At 43.4% G+C, this 23969-nt stretch overlaps 1 protein-coding gene across 2 annotated transcripts in view; it reads left to right on the top strand.

Moving 5' to 3' along the window:
- The window catches only part of tnfrsf21 (tumor necrosis factor receptor superfamily, member 21), a 180085-nt gene that overhangs the window by 128398 nt on the left and 27718 nt on the right, over positions 1-23969 (top strand). The window contains exon 5 of one of the 2 annotated variants that reach the window (XM_085432836.1): positions 14293-14545. The exons of the other annotated variant lie outside the window; for it this stretch is intronic. Coding sequence (XP_085288962.1) covers positions 14293-14545 — 253 coding nt within the window. The remainder of the gene's footprint in view (positions 1-14292; positions 14546-23969) is intronic. 2 annotated transcript variants of the gene reach the window in all.

Raw genomic sequence — 23969 nt, 5'->3', positions numbered from 1 at the left:
CTTTGCTTCAATTAAGATGTTTCTTTAAATCTACAACAGCTTCCTTTTCAAAAAAGTTTACTGACATAGTAAGGAAGTAGCTAGCGACCTCAGTAAGTATGAGCAACAATAGCTTAGGGACAGTTTCTACAATAAAGAGGATTTCATCATCTGCTGTTCGTCAAAAAGTGCCGTATTAAAAACAATTCAGCAGACCCTCAGAGTACGGATACAAACTGTTTTCAGCTGTAGAGGTAGAGGTACGCTTCATGTACTTATCAACATTCAGTTTAGCGGAGTGGATTAGAGTGCATTGGTGCTTGGGCCTCTTTTATTTAGCACGGTTATACCATTGTGAATTTAGCTATATAAATATGCTAAAGAGTCTATAATATGTTTGACATGCAACTAAAAGTTCGAAAATATATATTTTTTAAATCAGTAACTTTGCAAATTTAGAGGAAATATTTTCGGACAACATATGTGTCACATTTTAAAAAGGGTTTGAATAATCAGCACTGACATACAGACATTTATGCCCTGGGTATAACAGACATGCTTACCTTGTGAAAGGCCCTCAGATTTCTTGGAGCAGAGAAACACTCTGTATTGTTGCTTTTCTCTATTGTATAAGCAGCGCCCGGCTGTCAGAAACGCTCTGTGCGGGTAGCAAAGTCGGCTCCAACGCACATTCAGGTGAAAAAATAAAAAGTTAAAATGATATACCTTGTGGCAGTTGTGAAGTGCTGAGGAAAATACTGTGTGTCTGATGGGGTGTTTTTATATAGGTGGGGCTACTTTCAGTTGACCTCTGCAATGTAGAGATAAAAGAGTACGTTGTAAGGAAGAAAGGTGGAAAGCCTTTGGAGACTCTGTTGGACAAGGTTTCTGTTGGCCTCTGACATGATAAGATAAGATAATGGAATTAACCGTTTGTTTGTAATTAAAAAATGTGGAATGTATGGAACTACAGTTGAGATGGGTGCTGGGATACTCTTGATAAGGGAGCCTCTTTTGTTTGCTTCATGACTTCTTTTGCAGACTGTTGGGAGCCTAACTGCAACCCCCTCTGTCTAACTGTTACAGAGTGTGGGAATTAACTGTTTGTGAAGAAACACCTTTGGGCTGGGGTGCTCTTGATAAGGGAGCCTCTTTTGTTGCTTCATACCTTTTTACAGACTGTTGGGAGCCTAACTGCACCCCCTCTGTCTAACTGTTACAGAGTGTGACTAGGTGTGAATATGTGTTTTTTAGAAGTATCACACTTTATTTCTAAAGGGATACATGTTGTTTGTGGTGGTCTATTTAAAAAATATTAGCCTGTGAAACTATTAGAAAAGTGAAATCTTCCTAAACTAGCTAAATTAAATGCTGTAAGCTATAGGTATATTACTACTGAGGGATGCGTTAACTATTTGGACCAGATCTTCCCTGATGGCTGGGAGGACCTTTTTAAGAAAACCTGTCGGTAATATATCCAAGCAGCAGGTGGCAGAGCTTAGATTCTCAATAATTTTATCGAGGCTTGATTGATTTATTGTTTGAAAGTGAGTCATTTTCTCTGCATAAGTGGTAATTGGGCTTAACGTCGGTATTGGGGTTGAAACTAATGTGTCAATCGATCTTCTGATTTTCAAGATCTTTTCAATAGAGAAGCTGGCAAATTCATTACAGGCCCTGGTGGAGCTTAATTCAGGGGCTATTTCCACTGGAGGAGTGGTTAATCTCTCGACTGTAGCAAATAATGTCCTAGCATTGTTGTTGTTTCTATGAATAATCTCAGAGAAAAATGACTCCCTTGCATCCTTCAGAGCTAGCTGATACTTATTCAGCCTCTCTTTATATATCTCGCAGTGAACCTGGAGTAGAGTTTTCTGCCATTTTCTCTCAGCATGCCAGCACTCTCTTTTTTCATTACATACCAGTGGATCACTTCTCCACAGAGACTTCTTTTTACTAGAGACAGTTTTAACCTTGAATGGTGCAATCTTATCCATCATGTCTAAGATTTTGGATAGAAAATCATCTGTCAGTTTGTTTACTGAATGTGTGTTGGTGGATGTTGGTGATTTAAACAAGGTGGAAGTGTACATCAGTTTAAAATATTCAGCTGAGTTTTCTCCAAAGAAGCGTTTTTAACAGTGATCTTACTCTGATTAGGTATATTGGCTAAGATGTTGCTATCAAATGAAATGCAGAAATGATCAGATAATGCAATATCAGTAACGGCAATGTTAGAGATATTTAGATCTTCGCTAATAAGTAGGTCCAGAGTGTGTCTTCGATTATGCGTTGGCTCACTAAAGTGCTGGATTAGATCAAAGTTATGGAGGACATAATTTAATGCTTTTGTTCCGCTATCTTGAAGCTTGTCAGTATGAATGTTAAAATCTCCCACAATTGCTATCTGGTCATAGTCTAGACATATTGCAGAGCAAAGGTCATTGAAATCATTAAAAAAGTTTGTATTAGATTTTGGTGGTCTATATATGTTTAAAAATAAAACTTTGTTTGGTTCATTTATTTCAGTAGCTAAATATTCAAAGGTGCTGAACTCACCTAGCGATACCTTTTTTAAAGTTTAGTGATTGGTGAAAGATTACAGCAAGACCACCACCTCTTTTTTTTTTTTTTCTGGTCTCACTAATGAAGTGATAATCAGTTGGGCGAGTCTCTATTAATACAGCTTGTTCTGAATTTCCATCTAACCAAGTTTCTGAAAGAAAGAGAACATGTATATCATGTGAAATGATGTAATCATTAATTAGGAGAGACTTCCCTGATAGAGATCTAATATTTAGTGCAGCTGCTTTAATATTTCTTTTAGTGATTGAGAGATTATTGTTGCACAGTATTATATTCAGATTCTGTTCTGTTTGATTATAAGTACTTTTAATGTGTAAGGATCTGTTGCCTATAATAACTGGTATTTTGCTTTTAATATATGAATGAGAGTGACCGGACACATTTTGGTGGAAATGATGCAATCCGGTAACGGCATCCGGTCGGTATCAGATATCAGACTCAGTTAGGTGGAGTGGAGAGCCACATTGTTTATAATTAGTAGGTGGGTGTGGTCCCACTTTTGGTGTCAGATGAATCCCTCTGTTTATTTGGGTTTGAAGGGGTTCGGGAAACGACTTAAATGGTGATATGATCACTGATGAGGATGAGGATGATGAAGGTGTACAGGCATCAGCTGGTGAGTTTCTGCACGGAGTTGAAACTGCATATTTGGCTGGAGTTGCTGTAATCTCTGCTGGAAGTGAAGTTGTTGGGGGCTGGCATAGTAACTCAGCTGTTTGAGCTATGTCAACTGATGTGTTTCTGCACAGCGTTGCTGAAACTCTGTGTTTCTTTCGAGTCGTCAGGTGCCGTTGTTTTTGGGTTGGCTGATACGTCTCTGGCAGGCTTATCACTGAAAGGTGCAAGTACGTCATGGTCTCTGTGTGATACAGCTGGTTGGCGTCCACTGTGTGTCTCAGCTGATACTGACGTCTTTATCTCAATTTGAGAACAGGGCAATGAGTTCACGTGAGACAAGTTCAGAAGATAAAGCCTCTGACCTTTCTTATTAATGTTACGTTCATTTCTTGTAAACAGGTGCTTCCTTCCACAAAAAATCTTAAAATTATTTAGATATCGAATTGACCTTTCAGCACAGACAGTTTTAACAAACCTGCTGAACGATTTCATCTTGCTATATTCTTCACCGTAGGGCGTTGCTGGAATCGGTCCAGATACGTGGAGTTGCACCTTGTGGTTGTCAAAGTTCTGAAGTAAATCCAAAAAGTCTTTCTTTAAAATTTCGGATTTTTTCAAAAGGATGTCAGCAGCTCCAGCATGAACAACAACTTTTTCTAGCTCTGGGTTATTCTCAATAATTGATGGAATCCTCTCAGAAATTTCTTTTACTGTCATTTGTGGACAATTAAAGACACTAGTATTGATGCATAGCTGTTCAATTCCTTTGATTGATCCGTCATGAATAATAGCAAGTGCTCTCCCTCGCTTCCTGATCTCTGTTCTCTTTGCCCATTTCGTGCGGGTTGTTTTATCTTTATTTACATTCCGGTGACCTCGCTCTGCAGCTGACAGTCTTTGCGGGCTGGACGGTAATGAGCTGAGAGGCGCAAATCTATTTTTTAGAGGAATAATCGAAGTTGTTTCTTGTTGGAGTGTCTTTCGATGTTCCTTTATCTTCTTCCTGGGAGTCTCCCGTCTAAGAAGGTCTGATGAATGGGGAGTCCCTCCCGACAAACGTCCTCCACTCGGAGGGGTCCCACTCTGTGTTGATGGTATTGGTCCGCCCGGTTGTTGCTTGCCGTAAGCCACAGGCAGAGTTTTATTGCTTTCGCTTTTGGCGTTCTCCTCAAGGCGTCTGATTTTCATTTCCATGTCGTGGATTCTTTGTAATAGTTCCTGAAAAGTCTCGTCCGAGCAGAGGGCCATCCTCTGATCCTTGATTCCGTGCGCGGCCTCCTCGCTGTCTCCCACACGCACCCACGAACGCCACAGCTAATCGTCAGTAGCCCAGCAGCAGGGCCGGCCCCGCGGCCGAAAACCGCAGAAACAGCCTGATTTCTGTCTGTCAATGAGTAACGTGATTGTTGGTGTCTTCATCTGACTCGGCTGTCTTAGCTCGAGCTCGACCTGCTGAGTGTGACGGGCTCAACAGAGCGGTAAAAAGGCGAGCAAAGCACGTAGTGCGAGCATGTAGCATGAATGTACTAAAAGTACCTGGTTTTGTGGTTGATAACACAGTGAAGCCATACAAAGGGGAGGAAGTTTACCAACATCAAACAGACCTTCACAAGGATGTTCCTGTGATAAAAAAACACTACCGCCCCCCTCCCAGAATCTTAAGAATCTGGGGAGGGAAGGACAGAAAGAATTCCTTAAAACAATGTACAAATGGTAAACATAAAAATGACAAACATTTAACAATTCACTCTAACATTCCCTCCTGTTATGTTATTTTTATGCTTCAAATTATTCCTATGTAGTATATTCTAAGCCATGCACCTCATGCTTGACATTTTCAGCGCTGGCGTCATTTATACACACGCTTCTGTCATGTCAGTAATTTCAGTCATGTCATGTTGTTATAAAAGTACATAATTAACAAATGTATTGGAATCATTTTAGTTAGCATTGATCTTATACACGGTAAAATGCATCCTATACATAAGCAAATCAATATCAACAGTCCAAAAACAGGAATTAATATTTTCAAAAGAAGATGCCACCAAGGACCAGACATTAACCAAGCTATCCAGCCTTGTGGTGCATCTACTCCTGTCGTGCGATTCATTATGTATTTCTGCAAGTAAACAACTGAATGTCAAAAGTCAAAGAAGAAGAATCATCATTCTCAAAAATCATATGTCACTACAATCCAACTGTATACAGACATAGGCATTCAAACGCATCAGTTGACTTTATTGTTTGTCCATGTGGCTCTCAGCTAACTTCAAAGCTGTAGCCTGGTCAACACCCTTCTTTATTGACTCCTATCACCCCCCCCCCCCCCCCCCCAAAATCTTCTCACTGTAGGCATCCTGTGGGGGTTAGAGTCAACTGGTGAATTATCTGCATTTACAACTCTTCTCCTGTCCTGTTGTCACCACAGAAAACGATTTGTAAAGGAAATTGGATCAAGCTGTTTTGATCTTCTTGGCTCAAAACCTCAAGTGTTCATGATGTAAATGTAGACAAAAGGTTTCTCTGTTTACATCCTTCTTGCAGAAGACAAAAGAATAGGTGATGTTACCATGTTCCATGGTAAATCTCCAACTTGGACTAATCCATTGTCCTTCATACACATAGGCAATTGGCCTGTTTCCAGTTCGTTTAGCTGTTCAATGTCCTGCAGCAAGTCAGATACTTTGAGACAGACTAGCAGGTCTGTCTTACCACTCATCCCCCTCTGGGCCCACAGGCTCAAGAAGATGCACAGCACATTCCCAGCCATTCTGATGAGTACCTGTGGCTCAGTTGGTTTCATCACCAGATTGAGACGAAGGGCCGTGGAGGCTTTCCCCGCCCCTTTGTACCCGGTCTTCCTGCCACTTACTCCGAGCTGGCCTGGATGTGTGTCACCTTCTTGCAGTGTGCTTGATATATCCAAGTGTTTCTTCCAGCAATCTTCACTGCTGTAGTCGTCATCAGCAGCACCTAATAGGGACCTTTCCATCACAGACTGGATCAGCACTTCCTCTCCATGGCCTTATCAACATCCAATCTCCAGACTTCAGACTCTGCTCCTGCAGAGAAACAGAATCATCTGGCAGATCATTTGTTCTCATGACTTCTTTACTTTTAAACATTTCAAGCATCTAATCTGCTAATATGCTCTCTCTTCTGCTTTTCTATCATCACTACAGAAGACTAGAACTCTAAATGCTCTAACATATGTAATCTCAAAGAGTCAGACCGTTCTCTGTTGGAGTAATCCTCATGTACATCTTAACGAATTCTATACAGTCTAACCATGTCCTGCCCGTCTTCCTAAGTCTTAACTTTACTGTTCTATTAGTTCTCTCTACCTGCAATTTTTTTAAAAGTATTTAATAATCCTAGAGTGAGTATAAACTACTGCTCATCTCCCTCCTGTTGAGACATGGTATAGCCCATGGCTCAAAATAGCAGCAGTCTTATACAAATTCTAAGGCAGTATTGGTTTATCACACAGATAATAAACACCAACCTGCAAGCTCGCTCCTTCTGTAAATCACAACTGTTTTCCTGCTGTAGGTGAGTGGGCCTGCATGTCTGCCAATGTTGTACTGCTAAAATATTAACACCATGTTCTCCTAAAGCTGCAAAAACTTTCCCTAATGCAACTGGATCTTTCCCTCACATATGTGCTGCACATTTACAAACGGCAAGTCTACTGGACAATAACACTGCCTCCAGCAGATTTTGCAAGAGTTTGGCTTGGCTACAGGTTTCCCTGTAGAGGTTGTCACACCTCGTCTCACTCACTGCACTACAAAGAAATGTAATGTAGCAAATGCATACTGCCTATCAGGGTATATTGTCTCTCTGCAGCTTCACACGCTTCCGTTAAAGCTAGAATCTCTGCTGCTTAAGCAAATATGAAACATGTTAGTTGTCCTGCATAGATAACTCTCTCACTGTCTGCTACAGTAAAACCTGTTTTAGTCTGTCCCTCTGCTGTCGTAAAACTCAAATCATCAACAAACCAAACCTTTCTCTCAACGAGTGGCACATCTGTTAAGTCATCCCTCAGCTTACACTTCTTCCCCACGTGCTACTCGTGAGAAGTGCCCTCTTCTATTTTTGGCAAAAAGGGTTGACAAATTCAGAATTGTACACCACTTTATGGTTATGTATGGTTGTGAGAGTAATAGTAACATTAAAGGCAAGTGTCTTGTAGGTGACAGAAATGTAAGTTTAGTCTGCAGTAGTAAACATCTACCTCGTGTGGAACTAACAATGTCAAAAGGTGAAATAAACTATTTCCTGAAATATTGTACAGCTTAAGCTGCTGCACATACTGATCTCACGCATGGAGGTAAAGCACATGCGTGCCTGTGGTCCCTGGTGTGCCACACCAAGCTACCATAGTTGAGGAGGGCCACAAGAATGGTAAATGGCCTGTATTTATATAGCGCTTTACTAGTCCTTAAGGACCCCAAAGCGCTTTACATATCCAGTCATCCACCCATTCACACACACAAGAATGGTTCTTGTGGGGATGGCGAGGGGAATGAGCGGGGGAAAACGCCACGCACACTTCCTCGCTATGATCCACTCTCCTCTGGGAGTTCAGAAGGCAGAGAAGGAGCTTGGCTGAAAGTGTGGCTGGCACGTCTCCAATTGGAGGCTGAGGAGAAGGCCCAGAACAGGCAGGCTCAGCTAGAGCTTGAAATACGAAGGCTGGAGATAGAGGCAGACAAAGATTGAGCTGGAGTCTCAGCCACAAGCCTCGTCTACCTCTGCTGACAATTCCGGTTCCACCTCCTCGTCTGCTTCTGCTTTTGATATCAGTAAGTGCATTTCTTTAGTGCCCACTTTTAGAGAAACTGAGGTTGACACATTGCAGCATTTGAGCATATCGCTGGTGCGTTGCAGTGGCCTAGTGATATTTGGCCTCTTTTGTTACAGTGCAAACTGTCTGGAAAAGCCCAAGAGGTGGTGGCTTCGCTTTCTTTAAAGGACAGTTTAGACTATGCGTGAGTTAAAACAGCTGTTTCGCAGGCATATGAGTTAGTCCCCGAAGCCAGAGGTTTCGCCAGCAGAAGAAATTGCTGACCCAAACTTATGTAGAGTTTGCTAGAGAAAAGGGTATTCTCTTTGATAAATGGTGCGTTGCTTCAAAAGTGAGTGACCATGATGCTCTGCGAGAGTTAGTTTTGTTAGAGGATTGTGTTTTACCTTTTTCTGCTGAAAGTGAATGTGGTTTTAATTCTGTTCTACTGGGGATAGAGATGGGTTACGCTCCCAAGACCAGTTCACAGAGTTTTTATAAAATCAAAACTTGTTACAGGATTTTTCCCTGTTGCTGTTTGCCCATCCTTGCCAATAGAGGGTGTGGCCATGTTGTTGGGCAATGATATTGCAGGAGGGTTAATGCTCCCTCGTCTTGAGGTTTTAGACAACCCCCTAAATCAGAAAACCTCTGATGTTTCCATGCACCCTGGGCTGTATCCAGCCTGTGCAATTACTCGAGCACAAGCTCGTAAAGATACTGATGTTGCTCTCTCTGATTCGGTGTTGATGTCCTCATTTTCCGAGGAGAATGATGTACAAACTAAAAGAAACAATCTTCTGTCACCGCCAGACTCAGTGAAACCTGAGGAGCCCGATCCATTTCCAAAGATCTCTTCGCTGCCCTTGACCAAAGACCAGCTGTCAGCAGCTCAATTAGCTGATAAAACGCTGCAGAGCTGTTTCAAACATACGGTAAGTGCTGAGCAAGTCAATAAAGAGCAACAAGCCTATTTTGTAGAACATGATGTTCTAATGCGTCAGTGGTCTCCACCAGGTGCAGAAGGTGCAGAATGGAGTAATGTTAAGCAGGTTGTCGTGCCCGCTGTGTACCGGCAGAAAATCCAGGCTCTTGCCCATGAATGCCAGTGGTCAGGACACTTGGGCATCACAAAAACATACCAGCTACTATTAAAGCATTTCTTTTGGCCTGGTATGAAGCGTGATGTTTCTAAATTTTGCCGCAGTTGTCATATGTGTCAGATTGCATGTAAACCTAATCAAGTAATACCCCCAGCTCCGTTGTGTCCCATTCCTGTAGTGGATCAGCCATTTGACCATGTCATAGTCGATTGTGTGGGTCCACTACCTAGAACAAAATCAGGAAAGCAATACCTTCTCACGATCATGTGTGTAGCTACCTGTTTCCCAGAGGCTGTCCCGTTACATAAGGTTACAGCGAAATCAGTTGTTAAGGCGTTGACAACATTCTTTTCAGTGTTTGGCCTGCCAAAGGTCATACAGACTGACCAGGGCTCAAACTTTCAATCTAAGTTATTCAAACAAGTGGCTAGCACTCTAGGTGTCAAACATGTTGTGTCCTCTGCTTATCATCCTGAATCGCAAGGTGCATTAGAGCGGTGGCATCAGACCTTAAAGGCGATGCTGCGCAAATACTGCTTACGGTCTGAAAAGAGCTGAGATGAGGGAGTTCCATTTGTGTTATTTGCTGCCCGTGACTCTATTTAGGAGTCACTTGGTTTTAGTCCTTCTGAGCTGGTATTTGGCCATAGGCCACGCGGATCCCTCAAAGCTCTGAAAGAGTTATTTTTGAGCCCACACAGGGTTTCCAAGGTAAATGTAAGGAGGTATGTAAAACACTTCCGTGAGCGTTTGAACCAAGCCAATGCTCTGGCTAAACAGCACCTTGCTGTTTCACAGGGGAAAATGAAACGCCATTACGATAAGGCTTCTGTTAAAAGAACCTTTCAGGTGGGTGACCAGGTTCTTGTGCTGTTGCCTGTTCTGGGCTCAGCCTTGTCTGCTAGGTATAGCAGCCCCTTTGAAGTCTGTGAAAAGAGAGGGGAGACTGATTATGTAATTTGCACTCCCGACCACAGGTGCAAAACACGCGTCTGCCACATAAGCATGTTGAAATTATACCATCCTCGATCAACACCAGGGCCGGCTATCGCCTGTGCTTGTTGTAGCCTCAAGCCACCTAGAGGAAGGAGGGGTGGACGAGGTTGATGGTTTAAAACTAAGTTATCCCACCTGTTCTAGACCCCGTCTGTGTAACTCAGAAATGCTGAAAGCATTACCGAGCTTGCTCGAACATCTGTCTTCTGAGCAGCAAGATGACATAACTGTCTTGATTAGTGAATACACCTGTTTATTGTGTAGTGTGCCAACTCACACTACAGTGCTAGAGCATGATATCGATGTCCAGGGAGCTAAACCTATTAAGCAGCATCCTTGTCGAGCCAGCCCCCATAAGCTCATGAAACAGGACGCTGACTATCTGCTGCAACATGGCTTAGCGAAGCCATGTTGCAGTCAAAGCCCCTGGAGCTCACCTTGTATAGTGGAGTCTAAGCCAGATGGCTCGCCCCATTTCATTACAGACTTATGGAAGGTGAATTCTGTGACTGACTCACATCCTCTCCAAAGAATTGAGGATTGTGTGGACAGTATTGTGACTGCTCAGTATGGCACTAAATTAGATCTTCTTAAAGGTTACTGGCAGGTCCCTTTAACTGAGCATGCCTCTAACATCTCTGCCTTTGTAACACCTGATGATTTTCTACAGTACCTATGTACCTACAGTGGGGCAAAAAAGTATTTAGTCAGCCACCGATTGTGCAAGTTCCCCCACTTAAAATGATGACAGAGGTCAGTAATTTGCACCAGAGGTACACTTCAACTGTGAGAGACAGAATGTGGAAAAAAAAAATCCATGAATCCACATGGTAGGATTTGTAAAGAATTTATTCGTAAATTAGGGTGGAAAATAAGTATTTGGTCACCTCAAACAAGGAAAATCTCTGGCTCTCACAGACCTCTAACATCTTCTGTAAGAAGCTTTTCTGTCCCCCACTCGTTACCTGTATGAATGGCACCTGTTTGAACTCATCATCTGTATAAAAGACACCTGTCCACAGCCTCAAACAGTCAGACTCCAAACTCCGCCATGGCCAAGACCAAAGAGCTTTCGAAGGACACCAGGAAAAGTATTGTAGACCTGCACCAGACTGGGAAGAGTGAATCTACAATAGGCAAGCAGCTTGGTGTGAAAAAAATCAACTGTGGGAGCAATCATCAGAAAATGGAAGACATACAAGACCACTGATAATCTCCCTCGATCTGGGGCTCCACGCAAGATCTCATCCCGTGGGGTCAAAATGATCATGAGAACGGTGAGCAAAGATCCCAGAACCACACGGGGGGACCTGGTGAATGACCTGCAGAGAGCTGGGACCAAAGTAACAAAGGTCACCATCAGTAACATACTACAACGGCAGGGAATCAAATCCCGCAGTGCCAGACGTATTCCGCTGCTGAAGCCAGTGCATGTCCAGGCCCATCTGAAGTTTGCCAGAGAGCACATGGATGATACAGCAGAGGATTGGGAGAATGTCATGTGGTCAGATGAAACCAAAGTAGAACTTTTTGGTATAAACTCAACTCGTGGTGTTTGGAGGAAGAAGAATACTTCTTGCATCCCAAGAACACCATACCTACTGTGAAGCATGGGGGTGGAAACATCATGCTATGGGGCTGTTTTTCTGCCAAGGGGACAGGACGACTGATCCGTGTTAAGGACAGAATGAATGGGGCCATGTATTGTGAGATTTTGAGCCAAAACCTCCTTCCATCAGTGAGAACTTTGAAGATGAAACCAGGCTGGGTCTTCCAACATGACAATGATCCAAAACACACCACCCGGGCAACAAAGGAGTGGCTCCGTAAGAAGCATTTGAAAGTCCTGGAGTGGCCTAGCCAGTCTCCAGACCTCAACCCCATAGAAAATCTGTGGCGGGAGTTGAAAGTCCGTGTTGCTCGGCGACAGCCCCAAAACATCACTGCTCTCGAGAAGATTTGCATGGAGGAATGGGCCAAAATACCAGCTACTGTGTGTGCAAACCTGGTAAAGACCTATAGTAAACGTTTGACCTCTGTTATTGCCAACAAAGGTTATGTTACAAAGTATTGAGTTGTATTTTTGTTATTGACCAAATACTTATTTTCCACCCTGATTTACGAATAAATTCTTTACAAATCCTACCATGTGGATTCATGGATTTTTTTTTTCACATTCTGTCTCTCACAGTTGAAGTGTACCTCTGGTGCAAATTACTGACCTCTGTCATCATTTTAGGTGAAGGAATTTGCACAATCGGTGGCTGACTAAATACTTTTTTGCCCCACTGTATGTACCTATGGCATTCGGCATGTGTAACGCTCCTGCCACCTTCCAGAGGCTGGTAAATAAAGTCCTCCGTGGCCTGTCCAACTGCAGTGCCTACCTAGATGATCTAGTAATTTATACTGAAACATGGAAAGATCATTTGGAAACTCTACGCCAGGTATTTCACCATTTGGCTCAAGCTACTCTAACTCTCAACTTAGCTAAGTGTGAGTTTACCAAAGCTACAGTGACGTACTTGGGCAGGGAGGTGGGACGTGGACAGGTCCGGCCCATTGATGCAAAAGTGGGGCGATCGTGGCTCAAGAGTTGGGAGGTCGCCTTGTTATCGGAAGGTTGCCGGTTCGAGCCCCGGCTTGGACAGTCTCGGTCGTTGTGTCCTTGGGCAAGACACTTCACCCATTGCCTACTGGTGGTGGTCAGAGGGCCCGGTGGCGCCACTGTCCGGCAGCCTCGCCTCTGTCAGTGCGCCCCAGGGTGGCTGTGGCTACAATGTAGCTTGCCATCACCAGTGTGTGAATGTGTGTGTGAATGGGTGGATGACTGGATATGTAAAGCGCTTTGGGGTCCTTAGGGACTAGTAAAGCGCTATATAAATACAGGCCATTTACCATTTACCAGGCCATTTACCAAAAGTGGCAGTGATTAAAGAGTTCCCCACACCTAGCACCAGCCGTGAGTTGTGTAGGTTTCTAGGGATGGTGGGCTACTACAGAAACTTTTGTAAAAATTTCTCCTCTGTAGTCAAGCCACTGACTGACCTACTCAGTCTAAAGGTTCAGTTTCTATGGTCAAGTGAGTGTCAAGATGCTTTTGAAAGTGCAAAAGCCCTCCTCTGCCACACTCCTGTGTGAGCTGCACCTGATTTGACGCGACCATTCAAACTTCAGGTTGATGCCAGTGCTGTCGGGGCTGGGGCAGTGCTGTTGCAAGAAGACTTGCAGGGTTTGGACCACTCCGTTTGTTACTTTTCCCGCAAGTTTAATAAAAATCAGTTAAACTACTCCACCATTGAAAAGGAGACCCTGACTTTGTTGTTGGCTCTTCAGCACTTTCACGTATACCTGGGGTCTAGCATGTTACCTCTTGTTATGTACACTGACCACAACCCACTTGTGTCCTTTGCTCGCATGTTTAATCATAAGCAGCGCCTTATGCGCTGGGCTCTGTTGCTGCAGGAATACAACTTAAGTATTCACCACAAAAAGGGGTCTGAAAATGTTTTGGCTGATGGTCTGTTTTGGTTGTAAACATGTTTTGTGGTGTTTGTTCTTTGTTTTTGTTACAGTTCCTAATATCTGCTTTTGCCCAACATAGTTGGTAATTTAAGGGGAGGGATGTTACGGCCCCCGGCCTCATGTGGCCCTGCCTTCCTCTGTCGAAATCAAAGCGTTCCAGGACTCACGGGTGATTGGCTGGCCAGGGACCTATGCAGTTGTGTTTTAATTTTTCAGAAAATTTAGTGAGAAACTTCAGGCCAGTATATATTCCTTTTACCTTGATGCTTCATTTGTTTCGTTAACATCATGTGTCATGGGGGGGGAGAGAGAGAGAGAGAGAGAGAGCTCACTAGTATTACCCAAATGTTCAGATCTTGTTAATGGGAGTCAGTCGTAGCCAGGAACTTTTTGGTGTTATCACATTGCATCTTACCGTGAGTTTCTCCGGCAAGTGCATTCAAAGTTTCTTTGTAAAAGCCTGCATGTCAAACTTAACATCTACTTTACATAAATATAATATGTCTCTGCACTTTCAGCGATTCAACTAAAGGTCATTATCTTCTGGACCTTTGTGCCATATATCATCAATCATATTGTCATTAAGAGCCATTTCCACCAATCTCCTAAAATGTTTTTTTCCTCTTGTCAATTCCCCTTCTCATCATCTTCCTCTTCTTTTCCTCACTTTCCACTCCTCCTTCATATTTGCAGTTTGACATCAACCAGCTGATGACCTCAGGGAATGTAAGCAATAGACACAGTCCAATCCAGAAGCCCACAGAGTCTCCTATTAGCATTGCCAGCAACAGTAGCATGGGCCGGGTCAGTGGCATGGGTTTGGAGCAGTCACCAGTGGACCGCACCAAAGGCTTCTTCCCTGATGAATCGGAGCCCCTGCTTCGCTGCGACTCTACCTCCAGCAAAGACTCCGCCCTGAGTAGGAATGGCTCCTTTATTACCAAAGGTGAGACATGACCACAAACAGATCTATTCCAATTAAGTCCCAAGGATGGTTCAATTCATTTGGTGCTTTTGCGGTTCTTGGTGGTCTAGGAACGCCTTTGCAGTTCCCAGCTTCCCTTGGTTAGTGGCACTTCTCGGTGCATTTGCTGGTGCATCCTCCAGAAGTATCCACTTGCACCTCATATTCAACTAAACTAGAAGGACAGATGGTCCCACATGACCTGCCGGCGCTTTGTAATGTGACAGTGTGTAATCACAAAAAGGAAAACCACCCACAGACCACAACAGTCTCACCAAAACAAATCTCGGGTTGTATTTTGCCTACTGAACCTGTCTGCTGTCACCTTGCATGGTCAAAAACTTCACTTGATCAGTTCAGCTTCGACCCCTCCATCAGTGAACAAGCAGATCCTCACTGAAAAAATGTAGTTTTGCCAATAAGTATCAAATTTTTGTCTAGTATGCCTTCCATCCGGTTTGAGCTGATATGGGATCCCAGAATGGAATTATGAGGTTTTATGAGAAATCTGATTGTGGGCAGAACTTGCTGGGATCGGCAAAAATGGGCAAACCATCACACTTCTAGAATCTATACCATTTGTAGACACCACGAGCTATCAGGGCCCGAGCACTGAGAGTGCGAAGGCCCTTTTGTATCTGCTCCGTTTTTAGGGCCCGCGCACCGAGAGTGCGAAGGCCCTATTGTATCTGCTCCGTTTCTTCTTCTTATTATTATTAGGGCCCGAGCACTGACAGTGCGAAGGCCCTATTGTAATTGCTCTGTTTATTATTATTATTATTATTATTATTAGGGCCCGAGCACCGAGAGTGCGAAGGCCCTATTGTATCTGCTCCGTTTCTTATTAGGGCCCGAGCACTGAGAGTGCGAAGGCCCTATTGTATCTGCTCCGTTTCTTATTATTATTATTAGGGCCCGAGCACCGAGAGTGCGAAGGCCCTATTGTATCTGCTCCGTTTCTTATTATTATTAGGGCCCGAGCACCGAGAGTGCGAAGGCCCTATTGTATCTGCTCTGTTTCTTATTATTATTATTAGGGCCCGAGCACAGAGAGTGCGAAGGCCCTATTGTATCTGCTCCGTTTCTTATTATTATTAGGGCCCGAGCACCGAGAGTGCGAAGGCCCTATTGTATCTGCTCCGTTTCTTATTATTAGGGCCCGAGCACTGAGAGTGCGAAGGCCCTATTGTATCTGCTCCGTTTCTTATTAGGGCCCGAGCACTGAGAGTGCGAAGGCCCTATTGTATCTGCTCCGTTTCTTATTATTATTATTATTAGGGCCCGAGCACTGAGAGTGCGAAGGCCCTATTGTAATTGCTCTGTTTATTATTATTATTATTATTATTATTATTATTATTATTATTAGGGGCCGAGCACTGACAGTGCGAAGGCCCTATTGTAATTGCTCTGTTTATTATTATTATTATTATTATTATTAGGGCCCGAGCACTGATAGTGCGAAGGCCCTATTGTAATTGCTCTGTTTATTATTATTATTATTATTATTAGGGCCCGAGCACTGACAGTGCGAAGGCCCTATTTTAATTGCTCTGTTTATTATTAGGGCCCGAGCACCGAGAGTGCGAAGGCCCTATTGTATCTGCTCCGTTTCTTATTATTATTATTATTATTATTATTAGGGCCCGAGCACCGAGAGTGCGAAGGCCCTATTGTATCTCCTCCGTTTCTTATTATTAGGGCCCGAGCACTGACAGTGTGAAGGCCCTATTGTAATTGCTCTGTTTATTATTATTATTATTATTATTATTATTAGGGCCCGAGCACTGATAGTGCGAAGGCCCTATTGTAATTGCTCTGTTTATTAGGGCCCGAGCACTGATAGTGCGAAGGCCCTATTGTAATTGCTCTGTTTATTATTATTATTAGGGCCCGAGCACCGAGAGTGCGAAGGCCCTATTGTATCTGCTCCGTTTCTTATTATTATTATTATTATTATTAGGGCCCGAGCACCGAGAGTGCGAAGGCCCTATTGTATCTGCTCCGTTTCTTATTATTATTATTATTATTATTAGGGCCCGAGCACCGAGAGTGCGAAGGCCCTATTGTATCTGCTCCGTTTCTTATTATTATTATTATTATTATTATTATTCAGGCGAAACAAGGGCCTTTTTGAGGGCCTAAACATGCTCAAAAACTCATGAAATTTTGCACACATGCCAGGTCTGGTGAAAAATTTTGTATTTTAATGGTTTTACATATGAGCACTGGGAAATGGCTCTAGAGCGCCACCTATGCCTTGTTAAATGCAGCCCTACGACCACATCGTTTCAGCTACATGTATGAAATTTGGCACACATGTGTATCATGCCAAGACGAACAAAAAAGTCAGTGGGCCCATTGACGCAAACCCAACAGGAAGTCCGCCATTTGGAAGAGAAGGTGACATTTTGGCTCTAATTTTGCCATTTCCATGCCTCGAACTTTTGCGAACTCCTCCTTGGGGTTTGATTTCATAACCTTCATATTTGGTCAGTGTCAACTACACCCTTGTGCCATGTTAAATTGCGGAGCTTTTGAGTTTTCACAATACGGTGAGGCCGTGGCGCCATGGCGAATTTCGATGACTCGCCATGAAAATCTTATTGCCTCTCATTTTGTCATACATTTTCTGACCTTGACCAAAGTGAACACATATGATAAGGCTCCACCCCTGAACATATTTCAACTGCCATATTTGACACCAGGGACAGCGCCACCTAGTGGGAACAGGAAATGTCATGTTTTACACTTTGGGGTACAGTATTGTGATGGGTGACATCTGCAGCCTCAAATTTCTCCAGGAAAGCCTTAAGGAGTTGGTCTTGGGTTACAGTGAAAACTGTGACTTTTCACGAAAGGGTGTGACCCCAGCAGCATGGCGAACTTTGATGTCACGCCATGAAGAAACAAATTAGTATAACTCAATGAAATCCAGTCTGATCAGTACCAGACTTTACAGGCATGATGTCAGACCCGCCCTGAACAAATTGATATGCCCATTGTCGGAAATACGGACAGCGCCACCTAGTGGCAACAGGAAATGTCATGGCTTTAACTTTGTTGTACTGATTTTCACAGGTTGATCGTGGCCACCTCAAAAGCGGTGAATATCACCATCAGTCCCTCGTGATGCTTCAGTGCAAAAATTGTGACTTTAAACTGAACGGCGCACCCTGGTGGCAACGCAGTTCATCATGAAAGATGAAGTGGCTTTTGAGGGGCTTGGAAAGTTTATAGAGGCTTGAAATTTGGCACACACCTCCAAATGGATGAAAGCATTGTTGTTATGTAACCATTTTCCTTGAATAGCGCAAAATGGCTCCACAGCGCCCCCTACAATATTTCAAAACCACAGCCCCTGCTCTGTGTTTCATCTATGAGTCTGACACTTGGTAAGCTTGTGTAAGATATCAAGATGTACAAAAAAGTCTCTTGGAGCAATATCCCAAATCCAACAGGAAGTCAGCCATTTTAAAATTAATGTGTAATTTTGATGACATTTTCCCCTCTTTTCAGGCTTCATACTTTGACGAACTCCTCCAAGGGATTTCATCATATTGAAGCATTCTTCAGTGTGTAGAATCTAAAGACCTTTGTGATGTTAAATTGCGAAGCTTTTTCCGTTCAGGGAAACGGGGTGGTCATGGCGGCACGTAGAGTTTCAATCACTCGCAAAAAGCAGTAATCTGCTGTCACTAAAAAACACAATGTCCAATCTCTCCCAAAGGTCGCAGGTGTGATGAGACTCGAGCTTGGAAATGTTTGTTATGCTATTTGTCAATAATGGTTAGAGCGCCACCTAGTGGCATGACTATAATCCTGGTTGAATAAGATGAAATGTTAGCTGGTGATTAAAAGCATGAAATCCATCAATGTGACATCACATCGGACGTGCCGGTTTGAGGTGTTGGCAGTGGCTCGACGTGCCGGGGGTGCGAGGGCCCTCATAACGCTGCTTGCAGCTTTAATTATTATTATTATTATTATTCAGGCAAAACAAGGGCCTTTTTGAGGGCCTAAACATGCTCAAAAACTCATGAAATTTTGCACACATGCCAGGTCTGGTGAAAAATTTTGTATTTTAATGGTTTTACATATGAGCACTGGGAAATGGCTCTAGAGCGCCACCTATGCCTTGTTAAATGCAGCCCTACGACCACATCGTTTGAGCTACATGTATGAAATTTGGCACACATGTGTATCATGCCAAGACGAACAAAAAAGTCAGTGGGCCCATTGACGCAAACCCAACAGGAAGTCCGCCATTTGGAAGAGAAGGTGACATTTTGGCTCTAATTTGGCCATTTCCATGCCTCGAACTTTTGCGAACTCCTCCTTGGGGTTTGATTTCATAACCTTCATATTTGGTCAGTGTCAACTACACCCTTGTGCCATGTTAAATTGCGGAGCTTTTGAGTTTTCACAATACGGTGAGGCCGTGGCGCCATGGCGAATTTCGATGACTCGCCATGAAAATCTTATTGCCTCTCATTTTGTCATACATTTTCTGACCTTGACCAAAGTGAACACATATGATAAGGCTCCACCCCTGAACATATTTCAACTGCCATATTTGACACCAGGGACAGCGCCACCTAGTGGGAACAGGAAATGTCATGTTTTACACTTTGGGGTACAGTATTGTGATGGGTGACATCTGCAGCCTCAAATTTCTCCAGGAAAGCCTTAAGGAGTTGGTCTTGGGTTACAGTGAAAACTGTGACTTTTCACGAAAGGGTGTGACCCCAGCAGCATGGCGAACTTTGATGTCACGCCATGAAGAAACAAATTAGTATAACTCAATGAAATCCAGTCTGATCAGTACCAGACTTTACAGGCATGATGTCAGACCCGCCCTGAACAAATTGATATGCCCATTGTCGGAAATACGGACAGCGCCACCTAGTGGCAACAGGAAATGTCATGTCTTACACTTTGTTGTACTGATTTTCACAGGTTCATTGTGGCCACCTCAAAAGCGGTGAATATCACCATCAGTCCTTCATGATGCTTCAGTGCAAAAATTGTGACTTTAAACTGAACGGCGCACCCTGGTGGCAACGCGGTTCATCATGAAAGATGAAGTGGCTTTTGAGGGGCTTGGAAAGTTTATAGAGGCTTGAAATTTGGCACACACCTCCAAATGGATGAATGCATTGTGGTTATGTAACCATTTTCCTTCAATAGCGCAAACTGGCTCCACAGCGCCCCCTACAATATTTCAAAACATCAGCCCCTGCTCTGTGTTTCATCTATGAGTCTGAAACCTGGTAAGCGTATGTAAGATATCAAGATGTACAAAAAAGTCTCTTGGAGCAATATCCCAAATCCAACAGGAAGTCAGCCATTTTAAAATTAATGTGTAATTTTGACGACATTTTCCCCCCTTTTCAGGTCTCATACTTTGACGAACTCCTCCAAGGGATTTCATCATATTGAAGCATTCTTCAGTGTGTAGAATCTAAAGACCTTTGTGATGTTAAATTGCGAAGCTTTTTCCGTTCAGGGAAACGGGGTGGTCATGGCGGCACGTAGAGTTTCAATCACTCGCAAAAAGCAGTAATCTGCTGTCACTAAAAAAAACAATGTCCAATCTCTTCCAAAGCTCATAGGCGTGATGAGACTCCAGCTCGGAAGTGTTTGTTATGCCATTTGTACATAATGGTTAGAGCGCCACCTAGTGGAATGACTAACTAATCATGAATGAATGAGTTGAAATGTTAGCTGGTGGTTAAATGCATGAATTCCATCAATGTGACATCAGATCGGACGTGCTGGTTTTAGGTGTTGGGCGTGGCTCGACGCGCCGGGGTGCGAGGGCCCTCATAACGCTGCTTGCAGCTTTAATTATTATTATTATTATTATTATTATTCCGGCAAATGAATTGGCCGTTTGAGGGCCTAAACATGCTCGAAAACTCATGAAATTTTGCACACGCGTCAGGTCTGGTGAAAATTTACGTATTTTAATGTTCCCAGACATGGCCAGGGAAAATTAGCTCAGTAGCGCCACCTAGAAAAATTAAAAACGCGAGCCCCCGGTATGGGTATGACCTACACGTTTGAAAGTCGGTACACCTATATAACGTTCAGAGTCGAACAAAAAAGTCTATTATGGCAATGTCGTAAACCCAACAGGAAGTCCGCCATTTTGGATTGAAGGTGACATTTTGGGTCTGATTTTACCGTTTCCATGCCTTGTACTTTAACGAACTCCTCCTTGGGATTTGGTCCTATAAACTTCAAATTTGGACAGTGTCAACTACACCCTTGTGCCATGTCAAATTGCGGAGCTTTTGAGTTTTCACAATACTATGAGGCCGTGGCGCCATGGCGAATTTCGATGACTCGCCATGAAAATCTTATTGCCTCTCATTTTGTCATACATTTTCTGACCTTGACCAAAGTGAACACATATGATAAGGCTCCACCCCTGAACATATTTCAACTGCCATATTTGACATCAGCGACAGCGCCACCCAGTGGGAACAGGAAATGTCATGTTTTACACTTTGGGGTACAGTATAGTGATGGGTGACACCTGCAGCCTCAAATTTCTCCAGGAAAGCCTTAAGGAGTTGGTCTTGGGTTACAGTGAAAACTGTGACTTTTCGCAAAAGGGTGTGACCCCAGCAGCATGGCGAACTTTGATGTCACGCCATGAAGAAACAAATTAGTATAACTCAATGAAATCCGGTCTGTTCAGTACCAGACTTTACAGGCATGATGTCAGACCCGCCCTGAACAGATTGATGTGCCCATTGTCGGGAATACGTACAGCGCCACCTAGTGGCAACAGGAAATGTCATGGCTTTAATTTTGTTGTACTGATTTTCACAGGTTCATCGTGGCCACCTCAAAAGCGGTGAATATCAACATCAGTCCCTCGTGATGCTTCAGTGCAAAAATTGTGACTTTAAACTGAACGGCGCACCCTGGTGGCAACGCTGTTCAACATGAAAGATGAAGTGGCTTTTGAGGGACTTGGAAAGTTTATAGAGGCTTGAAATTTGGCACACACCTCCAAATGGATGTAGGCTTTGTTGTCATGTGATCATTTTCATTGAATAGCTCGAAATTGCTCCACAGCGCCCCCTACAAAATTTCAAAACAACAGCCCCTGCTCTGTGTTTCATCTATGAGTCTGAAACCTGGTAAGCTTATGGAAAATATCAAGATGTACAAAAAAGTCTCTTGGAGCAATATCCCAAATCCAACAGGAAGTCAGCCATTTTAAAATTAATGTGTAATTTTGGCGACATTTTCCCCTCTTTTCAGGCTTCATACTTTGACGAACTCCTCCAAGGGATTTCATCATATTGAACCATTCTCCAGTGTGTGGAATCTAAAGACCTTTGTGATGTTAAATTGCGAAGCTTTTTACGTTCAAGGAAACGGGGTGGTCATGGCGGCACGTGGAGTTTCAATCACTGGCCAAAAAGCAGTAATATGCTGTCACTCAAAGACACAAAGTCCAATCTCTCCCAAAGGTCGCAGGCGTGATGAGACTCGAGCTCGGAAATGTTTGTTATTCCCTTTGTCTATAATGGTTAGAGCGCCACCTAGTGGGACGACTATACTCATGGTTGAACCAAATGAAATGTTAACTGGTGGTTAAATGCATGAATTCCATCAATGTGACATCAGATCGGAGGTGCTGGTTTCAGGTGTTGGGCATGGCTCGACACGCCGGGGGTGCGAGGGCCCTCATAACGCTGCTTGCAGCTTTAATTATTAGGGCCCGAGCACTGACAGTGCGAAGGCCCTATTGTAATTGCTCTGTTTATTATTATTATTATTAGGGCCCGAGCACTGATAGTGCGAAGGCCCTATTGTATCTGCTCCGTTTCTTATTATTATTATTATTATTATTCACCCCAAACAAGGGCCTTTTTGAGGGCCTAAACATGCTCAAAAACTCATGAAATTTTGCACACATGCCAGGTTTGGTGAAAAATTTTGTATTTTAATGGTTTTACATATGAGCACTGGGAAATGGCTCTACAGCGCCACCTATGCCTTGTTAAATGCAGCCCTACGACCACATCGTTTGAGCTACATGTATGAAATTTGGCACACATGTGTATCATGCCAAGACGAACAAAAAAGTCAGTGGGCCCATTGACGCAAACCCAACAGGAAGTCCGCCATTTGGAAGAGAAGGTGACATTTTGGCTCTAATTTTGCCATTTCCATGCCTCGAACTTTAACGAACTCCTCCTTGGGATTTGGTTGTATAAGCTTCATCTTTGGTCAGTGTCAACTACACACCTGGGCCATGTTAAATTGCGGAGCTTTTGAGTTTTCACAATACTATGAGGCCGTGGCGCCATGGCGAATTTCGATGACTCGCCATGAAAATCTTATTGCCTCTCATTTTGTCATACATTTTCTGACCTTGACCAAAGTGAACACATATGATAAGGCTCCACCCCTGAACATATTTCAACTGCCATATTTGACATAAGGGCCAGCGCCACCTAGTGGGAACAGGAAATGTCATGTTTTACACTTTGGGGTACAGTATAGTGATGGGTGACACCTGCAGCCTCAAATTTCTCCAGGAAAGCCTTAAGGAGTTGGTCTTGGGTTACAGTGAAAACTGTGACTTTTCGCAAAAGGGTGTGACCCCAGCAGCATGGCGAACTTTGATGTCACGCCATGAAGAAACAAATTAGTATAACTCAATGAAATCCAGTCTGATCAGTACCAGACTTTACAGGCATGATGTCAGACCCGCCCTGAACAGATTGACGTGCCCATTGTCGGAAATACGGACAGCGCCACCTAGTGGCCACAGGAAATGTCATGGCTTTAATTTTGTTGTACTGATTTTCACAGGTTCATCGTGGCCACCTCAAAAGCGGTGAATATCACCATCAGTCCCTCGTGATGCTTCAGTGCAAAAATTGTGACTTTACACTGAACGGCGCACCCTGGTGGCAACGCGGTTCACCATGAAAGATGAAGTGGCTTTTGAGGGGCTTGGAAAGTTTATAGAGGCTTGAAATTTGGCACACACCCCCAAATGGATGAAGGCTTTGTTGTCATGTGATCATTTTCATTGAATAGCGCGAAATTGCTCCACAGCGCCCCCTACAAAGTTTCAAAATATCAGCCCCTGCTCTGTGTTTTATCTATGAGTCTGAAAGTTGGTAAGCTCATGGAAGATATTAAGATGTACAAAAAAGTCTCCTGGAGCAATATCCCAAATCCAACAGGAAGTCAGCCATTTTAAAATTCATGTGTAATTTTGGCGACATTTTCCCCTCTTTTCAGGCTTCATACTTTGACGAACTCCTCCAAGGGATTTCATCAGATTGGACCGATCTGAAGTTTGTGGAATCTAAAGACCTTTGTGATGTTAAATTGCGAAGCTTTTTACGTCCAGGGAAACGGGGTGGTT

Source organism: Copadichromis virginalis, linkage group LG15 (assembly GCF_057382275.1).
Source record: "Copadichromis virginalis isolate Kocher_CV1m ecotype Utaka linkage group LG15, C_Virginalis_male_GT1.1, whole genome shotgun sequence".
Lineage (NCBI taxonomy): Eukaryota > Metazoa > Chordata > Actinopteri > Cichliformes > Cichlidae > Copadichromis > Copadichromis virginalis.
The sequence above is the reverse complement of the archived record's forward strand: the minus strand, read 5'-3'. Positions and strand labels throughout refer to the sequence as shown.